General features: G+C 43.9%; 1 protein-coding gene across 1 annotated transcript in view; it reads left to right on the top strand.

Annotated features, from left to right (window-relative positions):
• The window catches only part of gabrb3 (gamma-aminobutyric acid type A receptor subunit beta3), a 47001-nt gene that overhangs the window by 10425 nt on the left and 12914 nt on the right, over positions 1 to 23662 (top strand). Inside the window, exons 4-7 of the mRNA XM_079574952.1 lie at positions 6550 to 6770; positions 7579 to 7661; positions 10801 to 10938; positions 21855 to 22007. Of these exons, the coding sequence (XP_079431078.1) occupies positions 6550 to 6770; positions 7579 to 7661; positions 10801 to 10938; positions 21855 to 22007 (595 nt within the window). The remainder of the gene's footprint in view (positions 1 to 6549; positions 6771 to 7578; positions 7662 to 10800; positions 10939 to 21854; positions 22008 to 23662) is intronic.

The following is a 23662-nucleotide window of genomic DNA, read 5'->3' as shown; positions in this document are numbered from 1 at the left end:
TCATGTTGGATTATGAGCATTAAAAATGTGCAGGACAGTTTTGGGGTTTTAGCAATTAGGTAGATGTAACCAGGAAAGTACAAAACGAGGCACTGACGCCATAGAAGAAGAAACAGCTACATTTGACAGCTTTGTCCGAGAACTACTCAAAACTGTGTGAATGTTGTGAAATACTACTCCAGGTATATCTTCTTCGAGGGGACAACGTTAAAACATTGTTTAAACCTCAAGAAAGTCTTGCATGATATTTCCACTTTAACGTAGCTGTATCTGTTCCAGTTTACCTCAGTGTTGATGAAATAACCCGAAACACTTACATTACGGCTAATTAGTAACAGGTCTGCTATACATCAATTTGATTTAATACTTTCCCGTGTACCTTCTTTGATAATGTCATTGACAGCTCCATTGTGAGAAAAAGTGAAACCTGTCAAAGGTTATGTGGGCGGATCCCTCGACTGAAGTTATTAAATGCTTGGTTTGTAAAAAGTCGGCTTTTGAAATCCCGGGGGAACACTTATCTGTCTGATGCAGCGATGAAAAGGCGTTTTGTTCCACGGAGCGGCCTCTCAAAGTGCTATTCTGGTATTCCCCGCTGAGGTGGGAGCTTTGTGTTGACGTTGGCAGTTTGTGAGTGGCACACAGTTAAAACACGTCTCAGAGCGGGAGACACTGAAGATGACAGGGGTCCCACTGGGGCTCATTTGCTTTACACTGCCTCTGTCCCAAGTGAAGCGCGTGGGACCAGGCGACAACAACAGCACCCAGCGCCTCCACCTGGGACGGCGAGAGGCAGAGAGTTTATTTGGCAAGATTTTGGACTGGCTTCAGTGGATTCAGAAGAGAATAACCTAACATGAATACATTAACATTTCTCCATTTTAAACAGGACCATAGCCTTTATTTTGACGGGACAAAAGAGGAAGATAAAAGTGTGTTTTGGGCCGTGTACCGCCAACATGGTTTAAGTCAATATTAAATTAAATCATTATTAAATTGCATGCACTTTAAAACATGTGGAGGTCTAAACTACAAGGTTTTATTTTCAAATATATTATATAAATAAATAAATAAATAAGTTGCCATTGTTTAACTTTAAAAAGATTGTATTGATGCCAATACATAAAGTCTGAAATGGTGGTTTTCTGCTCAGAAATTCAGTGCAAACCCCCAGAACCTTCGTGACTATTGTCTGTCAATGTCACAAACGAGTGAGTCTAAATTGAGACTGACAGGACGTTAAGTCACCAGCTGAGGCCCATCACGAACTTCATGAGCAATCGCCCCTGAATCACTCATTTGGACATTTCTGGACTTTCTTTTTTTACGTTGCTAGTGTGTGGTCTGCCGCATGTGATCCATTTCATACTGAAACTTGCCATAGTGGAACATTTACACAACATATTTAGAGAAAATATGCTTTATTTCCTGGCGGTATTGCACCATGTGGTTTCAACTTGGAGAAAAGATTGTTGCTAAATTCAGCCACAGCTTTGTCCAAAGCTCTGATATACGGAGTGTGAATCCAACATTTATCTGGGTCCTGTCATGGCATAAATGCTACTCGAGATTCACTGGGCCTGGGACGTACAGTGGGGTTGCCAGGTATAAGCAGCCAAATCTCCCAAAAACCAGTTCAAAACCTGCCGACAACCTGCAGCTATATTTTCCAATGTATTTTATCGATTTATCTATAAATTATATAGCTTTATTGGATGACCTGGACATGATCGCTTCTCTCGCACAGAGAACATCTCTGATGGTTTTGTTTTGAGGATTTGTCATTCATTTGATATAGGGATTTTTGATATAATTAAATATTTACATTTGTTTTTATATAAAACTATCCATCTATGTCAGAGGCCTCTGCTGGACACATGAGTTTTGATCAGAGTAATTTTAGTACTTTCTGTTTTTCATTATGATTTAAACATAGCAAAGTCAGTTGTTTCATCATACATGGCTTCACACAACTTTCATATTCTTAGAAAAATAGTCAAAAAATCAAAAGTTCTGCCAGGGTATGTAAACTCTGTCTGTCTGTCTGTCTGTCTGTCTGTCTGTCTGTCTGTCTGTCTGTCTGTCTGTCTGTCTGTCTGTCTGTCTGTCTGTCTGTCTATAAACATCACAAAGCCTACAGACACTTTTTTCCAGCCACAGAAAGTCTCAAAAAACCTCTAAATTCTGCAATACCGCACGTACAGTGAGATGATCAATAATACAGTAAACATGTTCTAAAGCTGTGGATGGTTTGACGTGACTCAAGACTATTTCTGAAATAGGATCTGAAGGTCTGAAGCATCCAGGTCTAAGCAGACCAGACAAGGACTGCGATGGATCTCTGAAGTGGAGAGGCTGATTCACGCAGCCCACACTGGTGCTGCTGCTCTGGGCTTCATTCCCTTTGAAGAGAATTCAGGCTAAAGATTTTATGAAAGTATAAATAGATACAGAATAAATATAAAACATGTTTTAGTTTTGTTTTTTTTAAGTGTTGGGCTTTTTACCAACATCTAGAGGCACTAGAGTCGTCTTTCTCAGTTGTATTTATGCAATAGTCTTACTGACATGGACATTGACTTAAAAAATGTTCTTACCATAATTTAATCAATATGTTGCATCCATTATGACCTGAAATATATGGAAGATTTGGGCCTTTTATGCTACAGTCTGTTACTAAAGAGTACAGTGCATTTTACAGAAGGCAGTTTTAGCACAATGGGAAGTCTGCATTTGGCCTGAATTATTTATACATATCAATTGCTATCATGCATTAAAACGCAAAAACAAGCTCTTTCTCTCGTTCGCCACAATACCACCAACATGCGAGGTGTCAGGTGCGATAAAATAAAACCACTTTCTACTCTTGATCAAGTCAGCAGTTTGTACAGGAAGGGCCCAGGGGGATCCGTGGTGACAATTAGTTTGGTGTTCGAAACAGTACGTATTGATTTTGCGTCTAATCCCTCGGCCCTTCTTTTTTGAGCGCTTTATAATGAATATGCGATCGCGCCACCGGAGGACTCGAATGTAGGCATTTTCAGCACAGGCCAAGTTTGTGTTTATTTCCTGTTTATTTATTTAAGAGAGCATTAGTCAGCAGAACGACGAGCCTGTAAAAGCCATTATAGAGAGGAAAAGCTTTTGTGTTCCCGTGATGGACTGGGGCCACTCAAAGTCACTATGAATGAATTATTGACAAGACCATGATAGGAGGGTGCTGTGTGTCAATAGACGCTTAACAAGGGATGTGTTTAACAAACTTTGGAGGCAAGAGTATGGATGTTGACTTTAAGCGAGTAGAAAGAAAGCTGGGTTCATGTTGGGTTCAAAGAGTCAGAGAAGGAGGTCATGGGCCAATGCAAAATTATTCAACTACAAATAATAGCAATAATCCATCAGTCCATCTATTCTCTTCCGCTTTATCCACGCACACCTCCTCCAGCTGTTCTGGGGGGACCCCGAGGCGACTGGCCAGACATAGTCCCTCCAGCATGTCCTGGGTCTTATACGCGAGGCCTCCTCTCAATAGGACATGCCTGGAACAGATGCCCGAGCCACCTCCGCTGGCTCCTTTTGACATCAAGGAGCAGCGGCTCTGCTCCGAGCTCCTCCCGGGTGACTGATGGTGCATCCCATTGTAAAAATGCCTCAGAACGCCGCTCGAAGTGGTAATTACAACTTGTAAACTCTGTGAAATCCAGAGAGCTAGAAGTTCGAATGCAAGATGAAGACAGTAATGGCGGCCCCCAGTGGAGGAGCGCCGCTAATGATGGAACTGTGAACTGCATCAGTGACGTCACAGTTTTCAACATAACGTTATGACGCATGTTTTTACAGAGCTAACTGTTATAGCATTAGCCATTTTGTTCTATACGAGTTTAATCAGGAAACTCACTTCGGCCACCTGTATCTGCGATCTTGTCCTTTCGGTCATTACTCAGATCTCATGACCATCGGTGAGGACAGGAACGTAGATCGATCGGTAAATCGAGAGCGTTGCCCCCCGACTCAGCTCCCTTCGATACGCTGCAATGATCCATCTATCGACCTCACGCTCCATCCATCCCTCACTCTTGAACAAGACCCTGAGATACTTGAACTCCTCCACTTGAGGCAAGGACTCTCCCCCGACCTGCTGAACCTTGCCACACAAAAAAAAGGTTAATATTTTGTTGCACCACTTTTAGTGTTAGCTTTGATGACAGCATTCGCTTTGGTTTTGTCTCACTAAGCTTCTGCGGGGTCAAAAGCTCCAGTCTTGCATTATTTGAAAGGATCTTGTATTGATGATGGGAGAGTGTGACCGCAGTTTAAAGCCTCCTTCAGCTCATCCCAAAGATTCTCAATGGGGTTAAGATCTGGACTCTGTGGCAACTTTTAAGTTATTCCACATTTTGAATGGTATAAAGTCCTTGGAATGATGCCCAGACCAGGAACAAGTTGTGGGTCTGAAATCTATGAATGAATGAATGTTTAAGCCCGACTGTGGCGACTGTTATTGTGATACAAAAAAAAATGCCTTCCTATAACGATTGAGAGATAATTGCTGTTAAATTATTCATTATAAATTTACACTGAAAACAAATATGCTGGAAAAGGTATTTTTCCCTTTCTTGCTTCACCTGATGAGAGTAACTTCTATCCTTTTTGCTGTTTATATGCCCTCTTACAGCCTATAATAATTACTGCGCTGAATAAACTGGCAAGGGTGAATAAATACGCTTGCGACTCTTTTGCAAACAAGCTTTGACAGAAGTGAAACAGTTTCTTGAATTAGTTTCAGTAGTTGATAAAACGTACTGTGCTCTTTTTAACACAGGGTAATGAAACAGTCGTGTAAAAGTAAAAAAAAGAAAAGAAAGAAAGTCTATTAGAAGCAGTGTTTTACTTGTTGCCAAATCAAATGAACAAGACTCCTTTATTTTTCTCGTAGTGATTTACGCCCAAAGTGATGCATGGTTTCGAAGCTGTGCCGGCTGTAAAGGAAATCTATATCCTTGATGCCAGTGCCAGTCTTGTCGGCAGAAGCTCCTGAAATACAGCGGCTCTGGCAGACTGATGGAGATCACTGATGTTTGACAATTCTATAAATATCAACTTTAAAATATATCTACTCTGCTGCGGGCTGCAGACAGAGCCGGGTGACCTCCGGAATAGAGCAGCTTTGGCTTCAAGGGATTTTTGGAGTGAAAAGTGTTCAGTGTTTTTTAGGTCAGGCTCGACATTAACCTTTTTGTTGCCCACTGCCCACTAAGGAAAGTGTTTTTCAAACCTTACCAGCCATTTAACAGCAGTAATTAGGTTTATAATTAATAGGACAAAATGGTAACTTTCTTTTAAAATAGTTTATCATATTTTTTTTGACATTCTCTCTTCTTGTCATTCTCTCTTTTTGTGACAATAACCTTTTCTGAAAGCGTGAGACGAGGATGATTCTCTTTCCTCTGTTAGATGAAATGTTTGCATGTCTTGAATGAATGTGTGAATGTATCTGGCATTATATATATATATATATATATATATATATATATATATATATATATACATATACAATATAGTATTTCTGCATTGAAAATTGCATTAACCTCAACCCCCACCTGAACCAAGCACATTTTCTCCAGTTTGACTTTACTCAAATTTTATCATAGAGTTGAATATTTTATTGTTTGTTTTGAATGCTCTAAACAGGCCACCGTTTTTACATACTGAGATATGTTCTTACCTGAGCTTAGACGAGTTGATGCGTACCTGTCTGGTTTTGTGCGTCCGCTGAGTCATGCAAATAGACCAAAGATGTTGTCAGCCTCTCCCAGCATATTCCTATAGCTCCAAACTGGGGTGAAGTTAGAAGCGATCAAGCTCTTCCATGTTTTCCCTATTTAAATACGGTTCTGTGAGCGTTTACACGATCCAAGTATAAGCCGATAGAATGACGTACTATACTGTAAGGCGTAATAACACCATAGGAGCACTTCGACGTCTGCACAGTAAAGTCGAAGTGCTCCTAAGGTGTCATTACGCCTTGCAATATAGTACCCCTTTTTATCGGCTTAGAAAATTGTTTACTTTTGTGTAAGTACATGGATCGTGTATCTTTTCTTCACCCCAGTTTGGAGCTATAGGAATATGCTGGGAGAGGCTAAATGCTAACAACGTCTTTGGTCTTTGTGCAAGACTGAGCTCACGCGTAAAGACCAGACAGTTACGCATCAACTCGTCTAAGCTCAGGTAAGAACATATCTCAGTATGTAAAAACGGTGGCCTGTTCCTTTAAAACCAGGCGGGACAGGGCCTTCTCTGTGGTTGCCAGCCCCAAACTCTGGAACGCACTTCCCCTCCATGTCCAAACAGCCCACACAGTGTTATAAGTTTTTGCCACTTTTTTTCTTTGGCTCTTAGCACGGTCCTCTTTTTACTCATTTATTTATTGCTATTTTATGTTATTGCTTCTATATCTGAACACTGAACCCCCCCTTGTATTTTCCCATGGTCTTTACTTCCTGCTTGAGTCTCATATATCTGCCTGTCATGTGCTGTCTCCCCCAGGACTACACCCTGACCATGTACTTCCAGCAGTACTGGAGAGATAAGAGGCTGGCTTACGCCGGGATCCCTCTGAACCTGACCCTGGACAACAGAGTGGCCGATCAGCTTTGGGTTCCAGACACGTATTTCCTCAACGATAAGAAGTCCTTTGTCCACGGAGTCACTGTGAAGAACCGCATGATCCGCCTGCACCCCGATGGGACCGTCCTGTACGGGCTCAGGTAAGGGCCGACTCTGAGGAAGCGCGATTTCCGATAACTGACTTGAATAGATAACAGTATTATAACGAAAGACAAGACTAATGTGGAACACAGCATGAATACATTTACTTTAACACATTTTTAAGGGGAGGTTTTTCCCCTAAATCTCAGACAGATTGAAGTTCTCTGGGATTTTGCAACATGCTGTGCCTTCTGGAAAATACGGGTATCATTTCACATGTTGCAATAATGATTATTTAGTGATTCCGGTGGGTTATTATCTTTGAGGTTTAGGTGCCAAATCCTTGTTAATCTGCTTCAGGGGCAAAGGTTTGCACTCTCCATTCATTGACAGGTTAAACACCAGCTCCATTGAAGGATGGGGCAAATATAGAGCCTTAATTTCACAATGGGAATGAGAAAGTGCACCAAACACTGGGTACAGGCTGAAGCCATTCTAAACCTAAACAGGACAAATCAAGGTCATTGACATTTCCAACAAGTTCCAGCAATTGGCAGTCTGTTATCTGCACGGTGTCAGAGCCAGTTTTGAAGTATTTATGGTAAATATTCATAAAAAAAAATAAAAAAAAGTCTGTTGTCTGAAAGCTGGAACAGTGCATCTCATTTCAGTTTCTCTAATGTTTATTTTGGACTCTCTTTTCAATAAAAGCAGCCTCTCCACATTCTGAGAGCTATTACTGAGAACAGAGAGAATGCTTTCAGGGCTTATAATAATGTGATTGTGTTTTAGATATTTCTCTTTTCTTTGTATTTGTTTTCTTCTGTGTAGCAGGAGTAAAACAGTATAACTTTTATGTTACTTTAGGATCACGACGACTGCAGCCTGCATGATGGACCTGCGGAGATACCCCCTGGACGAACAGAACTGCACTCTGGAAATTGAAAGCTGTAAGTTGAACCCTTTCATTACTGAGTTTCTACAAAGTACTTTTGTTATTAGAGCTTCTCTGCTGTTGTGGGATTGCATGCAGTTTTATACAGTGCATTTTGCTTATGCAGATAGAAAACTATCAGTGGTTTTACTCACACACAAAGCACAACAGACAGAAAGTCCTACTGAGGTTGTTTTATCTGATCTTTTTGGAGTTATAACAATTACAAAAGCTCATGGTCGTGTATTATCGAATTATTGACTTCGATTATAAGCAAAACAAATCTTGTGTGTTGCAAGATTACACAGAAATAGACATTTCAACCAAAGATTTAGGACTTCAATATTATAATCACAATTGTCCCACAGAAGCTAACTGAGAACCCTGCCCTGTGCTCCTGGGTCCAGGACTTTTTGAAAAATAGGCCCCAAGTGGTGCGAATGGGGGAGCATACCTCCAGTAGCAGGACTCTAAACATTGGATCCCCCCAAGGATGCGTCCTGAGCCCCCTCCTCTACAGCCTTTACACACAGGACTGCCCAGCCAAGCACACCTCAAATACCATTGTGAAATGCACAGATGACACAGTGGTGGTGGTAGGACTTATTTCTAACAACAACGAAGCAGCCGACCACGAGGAGGTGGCTCTGCTGGCAAACTGGTGTAAGGAAAACAACCTGGTCATCAACATCTCCAAAATTAAGGAGATGGTGGTGGATATGAGGAGAGGCCGCACAATCACGCTCCTCTAAACATCCACGGGGCCACAGTAGAGAGAGTTCCCTATTATAACCACCTAGGGGTAAACATCTCTGAGGACATGAACAACATCAACAACTAACTTAGTCATTCAGAAACATATGGACAATTGAAGAGTTCATATGCAAAAGCAGATATCTTCATTTTGAATCGTTTTGAATATTTGTTACTGCACTCTACAGATAACTCCAGCAAATTTGATTAAGAACTAGTGACTTATTATTAATTGTGTCCTTGCAAGGACACAACTACTTTTTTCAATGCCACTTAACTGTTTTTGCAAATGAACTCTTCAATTAGACATAGAGCTCCACAGTCCCGCCCACTCCCAGTCACGTCTCACAAAAAATCCCAGGTATTTTTAGTATTGACTTTTCAAAAAAGTCAATTACTAAGAGTTTAATGGCACGACGCCGGCTAATCAGCTATGCGCTAACTACCGACACTTTTACAAGAAAAAAACAAACAATACTTGAAAATACAACAAAATTCCTTTTATAATTTTGCAGTTTAGAACGTTTTAGACAAATCTTCAATTTGACCTTGTATGTTTCATGTTCGTGAGTTAGCACATAGCTGATTAGCCGGCACCGTGATGTTAAACTCTTAATAGTTGACTTTTTCGAAAAGTCAATGCTATTAATGTATGGGATTTTTTTATGTTGGACCCCGACACGTGACCGGGAGTGGGTGGGACTGTTGAGCTCTACTGGACAATAAAACAGTCCAACACCTCAAAGTTCAGCAAAGGATCTAGGATTTGTCAATAAAAAACATGCATTTTGCAATTGACTGCAACTTTTTTGTAAATAGTTGCCTATTTCCCACTTAAATCTTCCAAGGCACGGACAGTACATCTTAATCCCCATGACCACATTGCACCCTGTCTTGAGCTTTATTAAAACATACTGCTCTCATCTCTCTCTTTCATCAGTTAAACAAGAAACGTGATCGTCATAAAAAAAAAAGTTCTCACTCCCCTCACGTCTCCGGGACGGAAAGCGCTCCTACTGCACGGCGATTTATTAAGCTGTCGGGCCGGATGAGATTGCTTGCCGTTAGCAGCCAGTGTCTCTGCCCTGTTGGGAGTAGACAGTGTCTCCCTCAGCAGCAGTAACGATCAGTGCTCCTTCATCAGTCTCTTGGCTCCGCGGCTCAGGCCCCTCCATAAAACCATCAGCGCTTATGGATCCACGTGGTCCCGGTCTCACTGGATACAGCGGCACCCGACTCGCACAATTTACGCCCCACGCAATCAGCACTTAACAATGATTCACGGGGCGTACTGTAAATCAGTTACGTGTGGCTGTTAACGGAGCGGAGATTTCTCTCAGGCAAATACAATTCTGTTTGTCATACGCATATGTACGTCATGATAATCAAAATAATCATGTTAAGTTCTTCATACAGTAAAGTCTTGACTGAGGCTTTTTGGTGCTGATTCTGTCTTATCTTCTGAAATAAGATGTCAGTGCTTTTTATTACTGATTAGCATTTAATAAAACTAAGATGAGGTGTTCGCCTTCTCGAACATTTATGGTCTCGGTGTCATGAATTATCGCATTAATGAATTCTTAGCATTACAGCAGTCTGAGTTAATGAATCAACGTCAGTGTTTCTCTGGGATTTCTTTTTCAATCATGTCACTCTAAGGATATTGACAGCTCACAGAAAAGTCGACTTCAAATCAAAAAGCTCACACAGATAATGGAATCATCAGTGACATCATTTTTGCCACTTTTTAATCACATTTTTGCAACTTTTTATCACTTTTTTGCCACTTTTACATCATATTTTTGCCACTTTTTAATCACATTTTTGCCACTTTTTAATTACATCTTTGTCACTTTTCAAGCACATTCTTGCCACTTTTTCATAAATTTTTTGCCACTTTTTATGTCACATTTTTGCCACTTTTTCATCACATTTTTGCCACTTTTCAATCACATTTTTGCCACTTTTTCATCACATTTTTGCCACTTTTTAATCACATCTTTGTCACTTTTCAATCAGATTTTCATCAAATTTTGCCATTTTTTCTGTCACATTTCTGCTACTTTCTCATTACATTTTCGTCACTGTTTTCATCACATTTTTGCCATTTTTTCTGTCACATTTCTGCTACTTTCTCATTACATTTTCGTCACTGTTTTCATCACATTTTTGCCACTTTTCCATCGCTCTTTTGGTCACTTTTTTGACACTTTTTGTCCGTTTTCATCCTCGTTTTCATCTCATTCTGTTGCTATTTTGCCGCTTATTTCAAGAAGCTTTTAGATTTGGGTAATGGCTGGAGAAAATGTGCTCAGTTGGTGGGTTTTAAGAGGTTTAAAGTGCATCTCAGCTGTTTTGACTCTCAGAGTTTCTCGGGTCCTCACTGAGTTGTGTGTTTGCAGATGGATACACCACAGATGACATTGAGTTTTACTGGAAAGGGGGAGAGAGCGCAGTGACCGGAGTGACCAGGATCGAGCTGCCGCAGTTTTCCATCGTCGACTACAAACTGGTGTCCAGGAACGTGGTGTTCTCTACAGGTAACTCACCACAGCTTTTTTTATCATCTGAACAAGCTCCGGCATTTTATGTTGCTTTATTGCAGTCTCACTCCTTTTCAAAACGGAGAATAAGGCTGCGCAGCAATGATATTTAACAGTAATGTTATTTTGCAACATTTGTTTTTTCATAAAATTATGCCAAAGCAATACTTATGCATTCATGTGGACTGGGGCGCTCGTTTTCCTGAGATGTGACGTCATTGTCCCCAGCTGGTTTGTGTTCATGTGGTTTTTATGTGGGAAAGTGGAGATTTAGATGTGATCAAATAAAAAAGTTTTTTTATCACTGATTAGTGCTTAGCTGAGCTCATCATTTAAATTTGATGTCAGTCATTTCACTCGCAATTTTGTTACTATGAGGATGACGACAGCTAAAACAATAAACTAAAGAAAGCAGTGTTTGACTAAAAAGCTCACATTAGACGATAAATGAACAAAGCAGCTGATTTTTCCGCTGTCAGTTGCGGAGGTCGGGAAGCTCGTTTTGACCCGAGTTCCCCAGTCGTTTTCCCCAGCTGAGCGAGCGTTCACTTGCGCCCCCCAACTGGGAAAGTCGTTCGCTCGAGTTCCCGAGAACCATCTGAAAGCACCATCAGGGTCAAAACAGGGTTGAAGTTGAACTAAATCCGGAAAGACATGCGTAAAACTGAACTTTCAGGCATTTTAAGTAGAGGCCGATATTTTGGGATGTTAATTGGCCGATATGCTCGCTTGATATCTTTGACAAATATTTTTGCTTGGCCGCTCCAGCACTGGCCGATTTTATTTTATTACTTCAAGTGATCATAGTTTCTGTCCCAGCTTTGATTCGTTGTCGTTAGCATTAGCATATTGTTACTAGCCACGGCATTTTGCACAGTGATCAAAAATACAATGGTGGAGCTTAAAACGAACTCAGCGATTGAATTCTCCAGATTCTGCACTTCAAAATGACACGCAGCATGTCCATATTGGCGGAGGTTTACTGAAACTTGTGTTAAACAAACTTGAAGCTAACCAATTTTCATTGCGATATTTCTCACCTCCCCTGAGACCTAGGGAGTTGTGGGAGGACTCGTTTTAAAGCCCTAACTTTGCTCTTTCGGGTCCGAAGTGCTGTCATGCACGAGCTTAATATAGAACCTGCAGTTGCGCCTAAGACCTGAGGTGGCAGTAGTGAGTATAAAAATGACCAACTTGACCCGAATTAACACCTTTGTGAGTGACAGTGCTGGATTTTAGATGCAGTTGTGGTGAATAAGTCTGGGCTCATTCTACACATTAGGACATTAGGAAAATACTTGATTTTAACATTTTTACTTGATTTTTAACATATTTTAACGATACCCCGCCCTAATTTTAAGTACCATTATGTTTATGTATTAGGCCCAGTCAGCAAAAATTATGCTCTTGCTGAGATTGATAAAGACGTGCCTTTAACACAATGGCCTCTTTGACCACCGCCAAAATCACATCGTCTTTTGCCTTTGTTTCGAAGCCAAATGACTCTCCTGACTCCAGCTTTCTTGTCAACATAATTATAGTACAGTTGTTTAATGAATTGTAGCAGATTTGTTTGTCGAAGTTTCCCTGAGCCAACGCGAGCTCAGTAAAGCATCAACAAAGAAGCTCCGCTCTCCAGTTACTGCGGCTGTTTTCCCCACAGTCTCCATGCTCACATTAGTCTTTTATAATTACAGGATTTTGCATCACACTCCTCCCTCTGCGCTCCGCTGCTCTGCGATGTCAGGAACATAACAAAGCCACAATTACCCTGTGTTTTTCTGAGCATAAATAAAAGAGCGGGGTCGTCCGTGCCGTTCCTGGGGCATCAACATAAAGCCGCATACATTACACTGGGCTGAAAACAATGGTTGATATTCCCACTGCTGAATTAATGTCCGATAGACAGGGGTCCACGGAGAGGCGCTTACTGCTCATTACTGTCAGGGTCAAATGTTGATTCAAATGCAGTCAGAGGAGGCCGCAGCTGGAGCTCTGCCAGAGAGAGCAGCAGAAAAGGGCTGAATAATACGATGAAGCAGCGGCAAAGTAAAGTTGGGAAGTGAGAATAGGCAGTTTTCATCCGTTGGCAGTAACCATGGTGATACACTGTAAACATCGCAGCCACGTGACTTTTCAAGAGGATCCTTCTGTCCCGATGGAGAGTCACAAAATTAAAACAAAGGGATTAAAGCAGTACTAAGTAGCTCGTGCCCCTAGAGGCCATACGCGCCACTGCAGGTGTCGTAGCATGTTACGTTTTTTTACTCATTAAAGCAGTACTAAGTAACGTGTTTACCTTAATAAATCCTTTCCGTTGTCCCTGTGGGGGTAATACAAGTGTTTATGGGATGATTGGAGGGTCTTTCATCTCCCCCTGGTGTCTCTGACCAGAAAACCATGTTTGCAACTTGACTGCCACCGGTCCGGAGAAAGCAATACACACTAATGAAATCACGAAGAAGAAGCTAACATGCTAACGGGCAAAGCTAACTGCGGGCTAACGTCACTTTAAACAGTATTTACAGCCAAGTTTGAGTGAAAAAATAATATTTCCATTGTATAATTGGATGCACAGTAACCCTCTCTCCCTTCGCCTTTTCTGTCAGCGTAGTATTTACTCCATCCATCCATCCATTTTCTTCCGCTTTATCCGGGGCCGGGTCGCGGGGGCAGCAGTCTCAGCAGAGATGCCCAAACTTCCCGATCCTCACACACCTCCTCCAGCTGTTCTGGGGGGACCCCGAGGCGACACCAGGCCAGCTCGGAGACATAGTCCCACCACCGTGTCCTGGGCCTTCCACGAGGCCTTGTCCCACTAGGACATGCCTGGAACACCTCCCGCGGGAGGCGACCAGGAGGCATCCGAAACAGATGCCCGAGCCACCTCAGCTGGCTCCTTTCGACGTGAAGGAGCAGCGACTCTACTCCGAGCTCCTCCCGGGTAACTGAGCTCCTCACCCGATCTCGGAGGGTGCGCCCAGCCACCCTGCGAAGGAAACTCATTTCGGCCGCTTGTATTCGCGATCTTGTCCTTTCGGTCATTACCCAAATCTCATGACCATAGGTGAGGGTGGGAACGTAGATCGATCGGTAAATCGAGAGCTTTGCCCTCCGACTCAGCTCCCTCTTCACCACGACAGACCGATACAGCGACCGCATCACTGCTGACGCCGCACCGATCCGTCTATCGATCTCACGCTCCATCCGTCCCTCACTCGTGAACAAGACCCCGAGATACTTGAACTCCTCCACTTGAGGCAAGGACTCCCCACCGACCTGAAGAGGGGAAACCACCTTTTTCCGGTGGAGAACCATGGCCTCGGATTTGGAGGTGCTGATCCTCATCCCGGCCGCTACACACTCGGCTGCAAACCGCCCCAGTGCGTGCTGAAGGTCCTGGTTCGTTGAAGCCATCAGAACAACATCGTCCGCAAACAGCAGAGATGAGACTCTGAGGCTCCCAAACCGGACACCCTCCGGCCCCTGGCTGCGCCTAGAAATTCTGTCCATAAAAGTAATGAACAGAACCGGTGACAAAGGGCAGCCCTGGCGGAGACCAACACGCACCGGGAACAGGTCTGACTTACTGCCGGCAATGCGAACCAAGCTCCTGCTGCGGTCATACAGGGAACGGACAGCCCTTAGCAGAGGGCCCCGGACCCCATACTCCCGGAGCACCTCCCACAGGGCACCACGAGGGACGCGGTCGAACGCTTTCTCCAGATCCACAAAACACATGTGGACTGGTTGGGCGAACTCCCACGAACCCTCGAGTACCCGATGAAGGGTATAGAGTTGGTCCAGTGTGCCACGACCAGGACGAAAACCGCATTGTTCCTCCTGGATCCGAGGTTCAACCATCGGCCGGATCCTCCTCTCCAGCACCCAGGAGTAGACCTTACCGGGGAGGCTAAGGAGGGTGATTCCTCTGTAATTGGAACACACCCTCCGATCCCCCTTTTTAAAGAGAGGGACCACCACCCCGGTCTGCCAATCCAGGGGCACTGTCCCCGACCGCCACGCGATGTTGCAGAGACGTGTCAGCCAAGACAGTCCTACAACATCCAGAGACTTAAGGTACTCAGGGCGAATCTCATCCACCCCCGGAGCCTTGCCACCAAGGAGCTTTCTCACCACCTTGGTGACTTCAGCCCCGGTGATGGGCGAGCCCACCTCCGAGTCCCCAGCCTCTGCTTCCTCATTGGAAGACGTGACGACGGGGTTGAGGAGGTCCTCGAAGTACTCCTTCCACCGCCCGACGACATCCCCAGTCGAGGTCAGCAGCTCCCCACCCGCACTGTAAACAGTGTTGGTGAACCACTGCTTCCCCCTCCTGAGGCGCCGGATGGTTTGCCAGAATCTCTTCGAGGCCGACCGATAGTCTTCCTCCATGGCCTCCCCGAACTCCTCCCAGACCCGAGTTTTAGCCTCCGCGACCGCACGAGCTGCAGCACGCTTGGCCTGCCGGTACCTCTCAGCTGCCTCAGGAGTCCCACAAGCCAACAAGGCCAGGTAGGACTCCTTCTTCAGCTTGACGGCATCCCTTACTTCCGGGCGCCACCACCGGGTTCGGGGATTGCCGCCGCGACAGGCACCAGAGACCTTACGGCCACAACTACGAGCAGCCGCATCGACAATAGAGGAGGAGAACAGAGTCCACTCTGACTCCATGTCCCCCGCCTCCCCCGGAATCTGGGAGAAGCTCTTCCGGAGGTGGGAGTTGAAGACCCCACTGACAGAGGGATCCGCCAGACGTTCCCAGCAGACCCTCACAACACGCTTGGGCCTGCCAGGTCTGACCGGCTTCCTCCCCTGCCAGCGGATCCAGCTCACCACCAGGTGGTGATCAGTTGACAGCTCAGCCCCTCTCTTCACCCGAGTGTCCGAGACACGCGGCCGGAGGTCAGATGACACAACTACAAAGTCGATCATCGACCTCCTGCCTAGAGTGTCCTGGTGCCACGTGCACTTATGGACACCCTTGTGCTCGAACATGGTGTTCGTTATGGACAAACTGTGACTAGCACAGAAGTCCAATAACAGAACACCACTCGGGTTCAGATCGGGGAGGCCGTTCTTCCCAATCACTCCCTCCCAGGTCTCACTGTCGTTACCCACGTGGGCGTTGAAGTCCCCCAGCAGAACAATGGAGTCCCCAGTCGGAGCACTATCTAGTACCCCTCCCAGGGACTCCAAGAAGGCCGGGTACTCTGCACCGATGTTGGGCCCGTAGGCCGAAACAACGGTGAGAGACCTGTCCCCGACCCGAAGGCGTAGGGACGCGACCCTCTCGTCCACCGGGGTGAACTCCAACACGTGGCGGCTGAGCTGGGGGGATATGAGCAAACCCACCCCAGCCCGCCGCCTCTCCCCGCGGGCAACTCCAGAAAAATGGAGAGTCCAGCCTCTCTCCAGGAGTTGGGATCCGGAACCCAAGCTGTGCGTGGAGGTGAGCCCGACTATATCTAGTCGGTATCTCTCAACCTCCCGCACAAGCTCAGGCTCCTTCCCCCCCAGCGAGGTGACGTTCCATGTCCCGAACGCCAGAAGCTGTGCATGCGGACCAGGTCGTCGAGGCACCTGCCTCTGACTGCCACCCAGTCCTCTCCGCACCCGACCCCTACGGATCCCTCTGCGGGTGGTGGGTCCACAGGAGGGCGGGCCCACGTCGTCCCTTCGGGCGGGTAGTATTTACTCTCCAAGACAATTAATAAGTTAAAAAAACCTAACTTGCTACGACACCTGCAGTTGCGCTTATGGCCTCTAGGGGGAAGAGTTACTTAGTACTGCTTTAAATGTCCGTGAGAGTAAATACAAAGAAAAGACAAAGGGAGAGAGGGATATTGTACATCCAATTACACAATGGAGATTTTTCAGTCAAACTTGGCTGTAAATACTGTTTAAGTGGCGCTAGCCTGCAGTTAGCTTTGCCCGTTAGCCTGTTAGCTTCTTCTTCGTGATTTCATTAGTGTGTATTGCTTTCTCCGGACCGGTGGCAGTCAAGTTGCAAACATGGTTTTCTGGTCAGAGACACCAGGGGGAGATGAAAGACCCTCCAATCATCCCATAAACATAAGCTTCTTCTTTGTGATTCCATTAGTGTGTATTGGGGCCTCCGGGAAAGCTGCAAGTGTGGTTTTCTGGCCAGAGGGGGTGATGAAACATTTGTATTACTCCCAGAGGGACTACAGAAAGGATAAAGTAAACAAATTACTTAGTACTGCTTTAAACAATTAAACATGGTAATGGGTAAATTTTGGAGCAAAGGTTAAGAACTGGGTTTAGATTAGGAGCAGGGAGAGGTCGGAAAGTTTATCATGGTGAATGGTATCAACATATATAGCGCTTTTCCACCAACATTAGGCCCTCAAAGCGCTTTACAGGAAAGGAACCAGTTACCCATTCACACTCACATTCACACATCAATGTACGCAAGGTGGGTGAAGTGTCTTGCCCAAGGACAGAACAACAGTGGGCATCTTCGGGAGGCGGAATTCGAACCCCTGACCTTCCGATCATGAAACGACCTGCTCTACCAACTGTGCCACTGTCGCCCCAAACTATATGAGTTTTTCAAACACCTTAAATAAAATGAATAAAGACAGTGGACGTGATTTCCTGTGAGCTTTAGAGCTGCAGCCAGATCCTTCTCCTACTTTTAGCACTGTAGTTCTCACACCGAGGTCCGTGTACCACTGGTGACTTCTTTCATTTTAATCACAAAATGTATGTTTCAGTAAATGCATTGCTTTTGGACTCCCCTTTTTTTTTAATCTTAACTTGGTGGTACTTGTGTATCTTACACTACAAACGTCATCTAAAAATAGGTACATTTTGCTTGAAATAAGTATATTTGCCCTTGAGTTGAGTGCAAAACTACTAATTCCATTGGCAAGTTTGTCTACTTTGCAAGTCAAATTTACTCAAATTAGGGTAAAATATTCTTAATTCCAGTAATTTCATTGTCATTGCTTTATACAGTGTATGAGGTTGTGTCAAAGGTTTGAGAGCCAATGATTTTAGATGCTTGACAACTCCATTTAAGCAAAATGTTTGTGTGAATTGTGTTTTATACCATTCTCTGCGTGTTTGTTCTTTTGTTTTTCATAAAAAATGCGATTACATTGCATGTCCCAACAACAACGAGTCAACACTAGCTTTGATCACTTATTCAAATCAACACATTAGTTCACTTCTTGTATTTCCGAGTCAGTCTTTGCTAATGAGAATTTCTAAAACAAAGCCCACACTTTTGTTAACTTGAGCAAACAGTGCTTCAGGCAGTGCAGGACCGTTACCCTGTTAGCCTTCTAGGCAAGCGTTATCTTGCGTTTCAATCTCCAAGAATGTTACAGAACTATTTCTTGTGTGGGTGTCTTCATACTGTATCTTATAGCAAACGGCGTGAAAAGGCGCCCTTTGGCAATCCCCTCTATTGTTAATTAAGTGCAAATCTGTGCAGATTGGAGCTTAAATCGTTCAAATGATAATTATACAGCTGGCATTGGAAGCCACAAAGCACTGCATTTCAGATAAACTAATTTGTGCGTATGGAATACTGTGGCGCCTTTGGGAGCTTAAGCACCATGCATTCTAATAAGGACTTATACGGTTTGGAAAGTTGCATTGAGTTAAAGGAACAGGCCACCGTTTTTCCATACTGAGATATGTTCTTACCTGAGCTTAGATGAGTTGATGTGTAAAAAGACCAAAGACAGACGTCGAAGTGCTACTAAGGTGTTATTACCCCTTACAATATAGTACCCCTTTATATCCGTTTAGAAAATCGACATGTTGAATTTTGTGTAACTAAAAACGTGGAAGAGCTTGGTCGCTTCTAACTTCCACGTTTGGCCCCATAAGCTCCTTTTCCATATACCGGCGTGTGTCGGCCGAATGGCTCTTTCACCCGCTTTGTCAGGCTTTTCCATAACAAAGGCCAGGGCCAAACTGGGGTGACCAGGTATAGGTTTTGGGAGCGACCTCGGGCTGTGGCCAAAGCACGCTGGCCCGTGTCTGATGTGACGTGAACAGACTGCTGGCCTCTGATTGGCAACGAGAGAATAAACAGCCCTCACTATTGACACACAAGTCATAGGATTTAGTATTTCACAACATCATACGCCTGTACTAAAAGGGGATTTTGCCAATATTAGCATTTAGCCGATGTTTGCGCAGCTTTAGCGTAGCATTTGCATGTAGCTTGCCTTCATAGTTGTATTTAGCGGGTTCTTTTCTGTTTTAATACAGCTTGGCTCCTCTGAATGATTCCATAAGTCCCACCAGAAGGCAGTATGTCCACATTTGTTCTCATCGCGGAGATATTACTCCAGATATTACTGCGCGGACGTCGAAGTGCTCCTAAGATGTTTTTACGCCTTACAATATATTATATCCGCTTACAAAATTGACATGTTTCATTTTGTGTAACTATACTTGTATCGTGTAACTGCTCACAGAACCGTATTTAAACAGGAAAAACGTGGAAGAGCTTGGTCGCTTCTAACTTCACCCCCGTTTGGCCCCATAGTGGAGAGGAGGAGATGCTAAATGCTAACAACAAGCCACTGTTTTTACATACTGAGATATGTTCTTACCTGAGCTTAGACGAGTTGATGCTTAACTGTCTGGTCTTTACGCGTGCACACAAATAGACCAAAGACGTTGTTAGCATTTAGCCTCTCCTCCTCTCCGCTATGGGGCCAAACGGGGGTGAAGTTAGAAGCGACCAAGCTCTTCCATGTTTTCCCTGTTTAAATACGGTTATGGGAGTTTTTACACGATACAAGTATGGTAACACAAAAGCGTATATAAAGTGGTACTATATTGTAAGGCGTAATAACACCTTAGGAGCACTTCGACGTCTGCGCAGTAATATCTTAACTTGACAACCTTTTGCGTGACTGAGCACATGCACAAAGACCAAACAGGTACACATCAACTCGTCTAAGCTCAGGTAAGAACATATCTCAGTATGGAAAAACAGTGGCCTGTTCCTTTAAGCTAAATTAATAACTAAAGTTCATCATTTTGTAAACAGATACCCAAACAGACAGTGGTTGAAGACACAGTTACATCAGCACATTAACATGTTTTATTCATGTGACCAAACATTGTCAGACGCCGCCGACTCCAGAGGCAGAGCGACGAATTTACATGCCGGCTTTTCTAATGCGGTTTGAGCGGTGCTTTGACTCTGTAGTGCTCTGGTAAACGGCCGACGAGCTCAAGGACAGACTTCACCAGACGGTTTCGATCTGACCCACGCCGGCTTGTTTCCATGGAGACCGAATCAGTGCAGGCTGTTTCTTTTGGGACAAAAAAAAAAAGACTAAATGCACACTCAGTTCCCCTCTGCGCCATTCAACAACAAAAGGCTTATTTTAATGTGTTTTTCAAAATGTATTCATGCAGCCACAAAGTCAGAAGCACTGTTTGAAATTATTTTTCATTATTTGGTCTCAAAATTGATTGTGTCCAAGATGGAATCAGCTTTAACTGAAAGGTAAAGGGTTTTTGTTCATTTGTTTTGTTCCCAGTGACAGTAATCAGTCCGAAAACAAGGTTAAGAAGTCGACTGTTTGAGGCGTGTCTAAACTTTGGCGCATCCAACACTTCTTGACAGGGGCTCACACCCTATAGGCCAGTGTGACGCCTCATTTGAAAGCCAAGACCTACAAAACTGATCATGACATTTTTTTTGCGTTGCCGCGTTTCTATCGTGTTTTTGTCGCTTATTAATTGTGTCATTGCTGCTTTTCCGACACGTTTTTGTTGCTCGTTTAGTGTGTTTTTGACGTTATTTTGTTGCCCTTTTGGGTCTTTATTTGTTTTATTTTCATCCTCGATTTTGGGACTTTTGTTCAAGAAGCTTTTAGATTTGGGTAAAGCCAAACTGGAGAAAATGTACTGAGTTCAGGTTGGGGTTAAATGTTACTAAAATAAGTTTTACTGTTTAAGTTAATCGAAAATACCCATATTATTGATAGACTAGCACCTTGCACTTAGTAGAAGCGCACTTTGTGATCCTGCCACTCTTTTAAGTGGGTAGTACGTGGGGTTGGAGACACACTTTTTCGTCCAACCAGATCGGCTCCACGGCCGGGAGAGGGGTTGTGGGGGAGTGGGGGGTGAACATGTGCATTTGTTTTGTTTCGCATTTGCGGCCAAGCCAATCCGGGCCATAGTAGCTCTTTTTCTCTCGAGACATGAACATTGTTTTTAGTTTGACCTGCGAGAGCCTAATGCTTAAGGAAGAACACAAGGCAGCCCGATGTAAAAAAGGAAATGAATGTCAATGGTGCTCCCATGAGAGCGGTCACCTCCTCTTGAGATGCCCTCTCACAAGTGGCTGAAATTGGGGGAAAAATTAAAAGTTCTGTATAAATTCTCTTTGCTCCGTTTGATGAAATGTTTGCAAGTCTTAAGAAATAAAATATGCACTTATGTTTTCCTGAGTTTGTAGCATTACAATTTTGTATTTGGGCTTTAAAAATGACATCAAAGGGCATTACATTTGCTCCTGCCTGTACAAACCCTGTCAGCACATGAATCTAAGAAGACACCTCTTACTCACCCACTTGCAGGCAGAATCAAACCCCATGAATGGCCCACTTTTTCCGGCGAGCCCCACTTTTTGCATCCATGATCTAAATCAGAGGTGCCCAAAGTCTGGCCCGGGCACCAAATGCAGCCCTCAGACCAGTTTTTAGTGGCCCTTTGGCTCCTTGTTAAGATCGCCAGAGATGATCATTTTTACTGCAAGTTTAATAATTCTACAAGGTTAAAACCTCGACTGATTGTGAAACAGAGCTGGCATTATGGTTTCAAGCCTCTATTAAACTGTACAAGGATGAGGCATTGAACGGATCCTGGTTTGGGATATCTTACACTTCTCCTCTGTGTTGCAGGTGCCTACCCTCGTCTGTCTCTGAGCTTCAAACTGAAACGAAACATCGGATACTTCATCCTTCAGACATACATGCCCTCCATCCTCATCACCATCCTGTCCTGGGTTTCCTTCTGGATCAACTATGACGCCTCGGCCGCCAGAGTTGCATTAGGTATGATACTTATTGACAATGCTGCAACATTACTCCCTAAATACACACCCTGTGCACAAAGAAACAACTGACGGCGCTGCGTTGACATTTCTTTTGGTTCCGAAATAGGACTGCGGACTAAAACCTAGCTATTATATTAGACAATAGACATCAAGTCTCACCTTTCTTATCACCAGAAACGATATCAAAGACTAAGAGCATTGGAAGATCGAGCTGTTTCTCCTGGACAAAAACTGAAGGCAAGAACACCAAATCTGGCCTTTTTGTTCTTGTTTCAGAGGATATGCTCAGGTTTTCACCAAATTCATAAAGGCGCACTACGAGCAAACACAACCCAGAGTGCATCGTCTTGTGGGTCAGTGAAGATGTTCGTAATATCTTCCTTCAATCAATCTGCTCGTGAGCACCAATTACAGGCTAAAAATAGCCAGCTGGGGGCGGGGCATTAGGGGAATTCCTGTACACAATCCAATAACATGTGAGTGGATAGATATTGGATTATTTTGGCAGAGGGCGAGGACCTGCTGTCTGTTTAGTGAGGCAGAGGTGTTAGTTACGAGGTGAGTTCTCGATAATGTCATTTCATGCTGGCCTTTGGGAGCGGATTAACACCGGGATATGGACCAGAATGAATCTGATCAGTCTATTAGCAGTGCTGGAATGGATGCCTTATAGTTTTCATATAGTGTGGAAGAGGAAATAAAGAAAGACAATGTGTTATATTTATGAAGATCAGTGCATTGTTTTCTAAATGCCCGATATATATTGTAGAGCTGAGAGATTTAGCAAAAATATCGTAGCAAATTTTTCTGCAGCTATTTACAATTTATCGATAGTCCACTTCATGATAAACAGTCAACTGTGAGGAGATGCTGTTTTTTATTCAAGATTCAAAGATTTTATTTGTCAGTTAATTTCATAATGAATCGAAATAGTTCATTCTCTCGTCCTTGTTGTGGAGCAGGGGGTGGGGAGTAAGGTGTGGAAGCACAGGGAGGGCAGGGAAGGGAGGGAGGTCGGTCAGATTTCGGATAGCCTTTTGAATGAAACTGTTCTTCAGTCGACTGGAACTGGCCCGTGGATTCAGATTCAGATTCAGATTGAGGTTGAACTTTATTGTCCCCGTAGGGAAATTTGTTCTCTGAATTTAACCCATCGTAAGGAGCTGCGGGTGACGGCCAGGGACTCATCTCTAGATGGAGCCAGGCTGATGGTCAGAATCACCTGGCTGAAAGATTCACCTATTGCACATGTTTTTAGTGGTAGGGGAAACCGGAGTATCCAGAGGAAATCTACTCAGACACGGGGAGAACATGCAAACTCCACACAAAAAGGCCCCGTCCAGGTGGGACTCGAACCCGGGACCTTCTTGCTGTGAAGCACAAGCGCTGCCAGTGCTTAAAACTAGCGGTTCCCAACATTTTTTGTCTCGCGTATACCCCTTGAGTCTTTCATTTCCTCTCAAAGTACCCCTTACAAAGAAAACAACTAAGCTAAACTCAAATTTATTAGTATTTGGTTGTGTGTTGTCTTCAGATTAAAGCTAAAACAGTCATAAATGTAAACCCTTTAAACCAAAATATCATTAAAATCAACTTTTCTTACAAAAAAACGTTTATTTTTTATCTGAAATAAATCAAGGACAAGGACCCTCT

Source organism: Gobius niger (assembly GCF_951799975.1).
Source record: "Gobius niger genome assembly, chromosome: 17".
Taxonomy (NCBI): Eukaryota; Metazoa; Chordata; class Actinopteri; order Gobiiformes; family Gobiidae; genus Gobius; species Gobius niger.
Note: the sequence above shows the minus strand (reverse complement) of the source record. Positions and strands in the feature narration are given on the sequence as shown.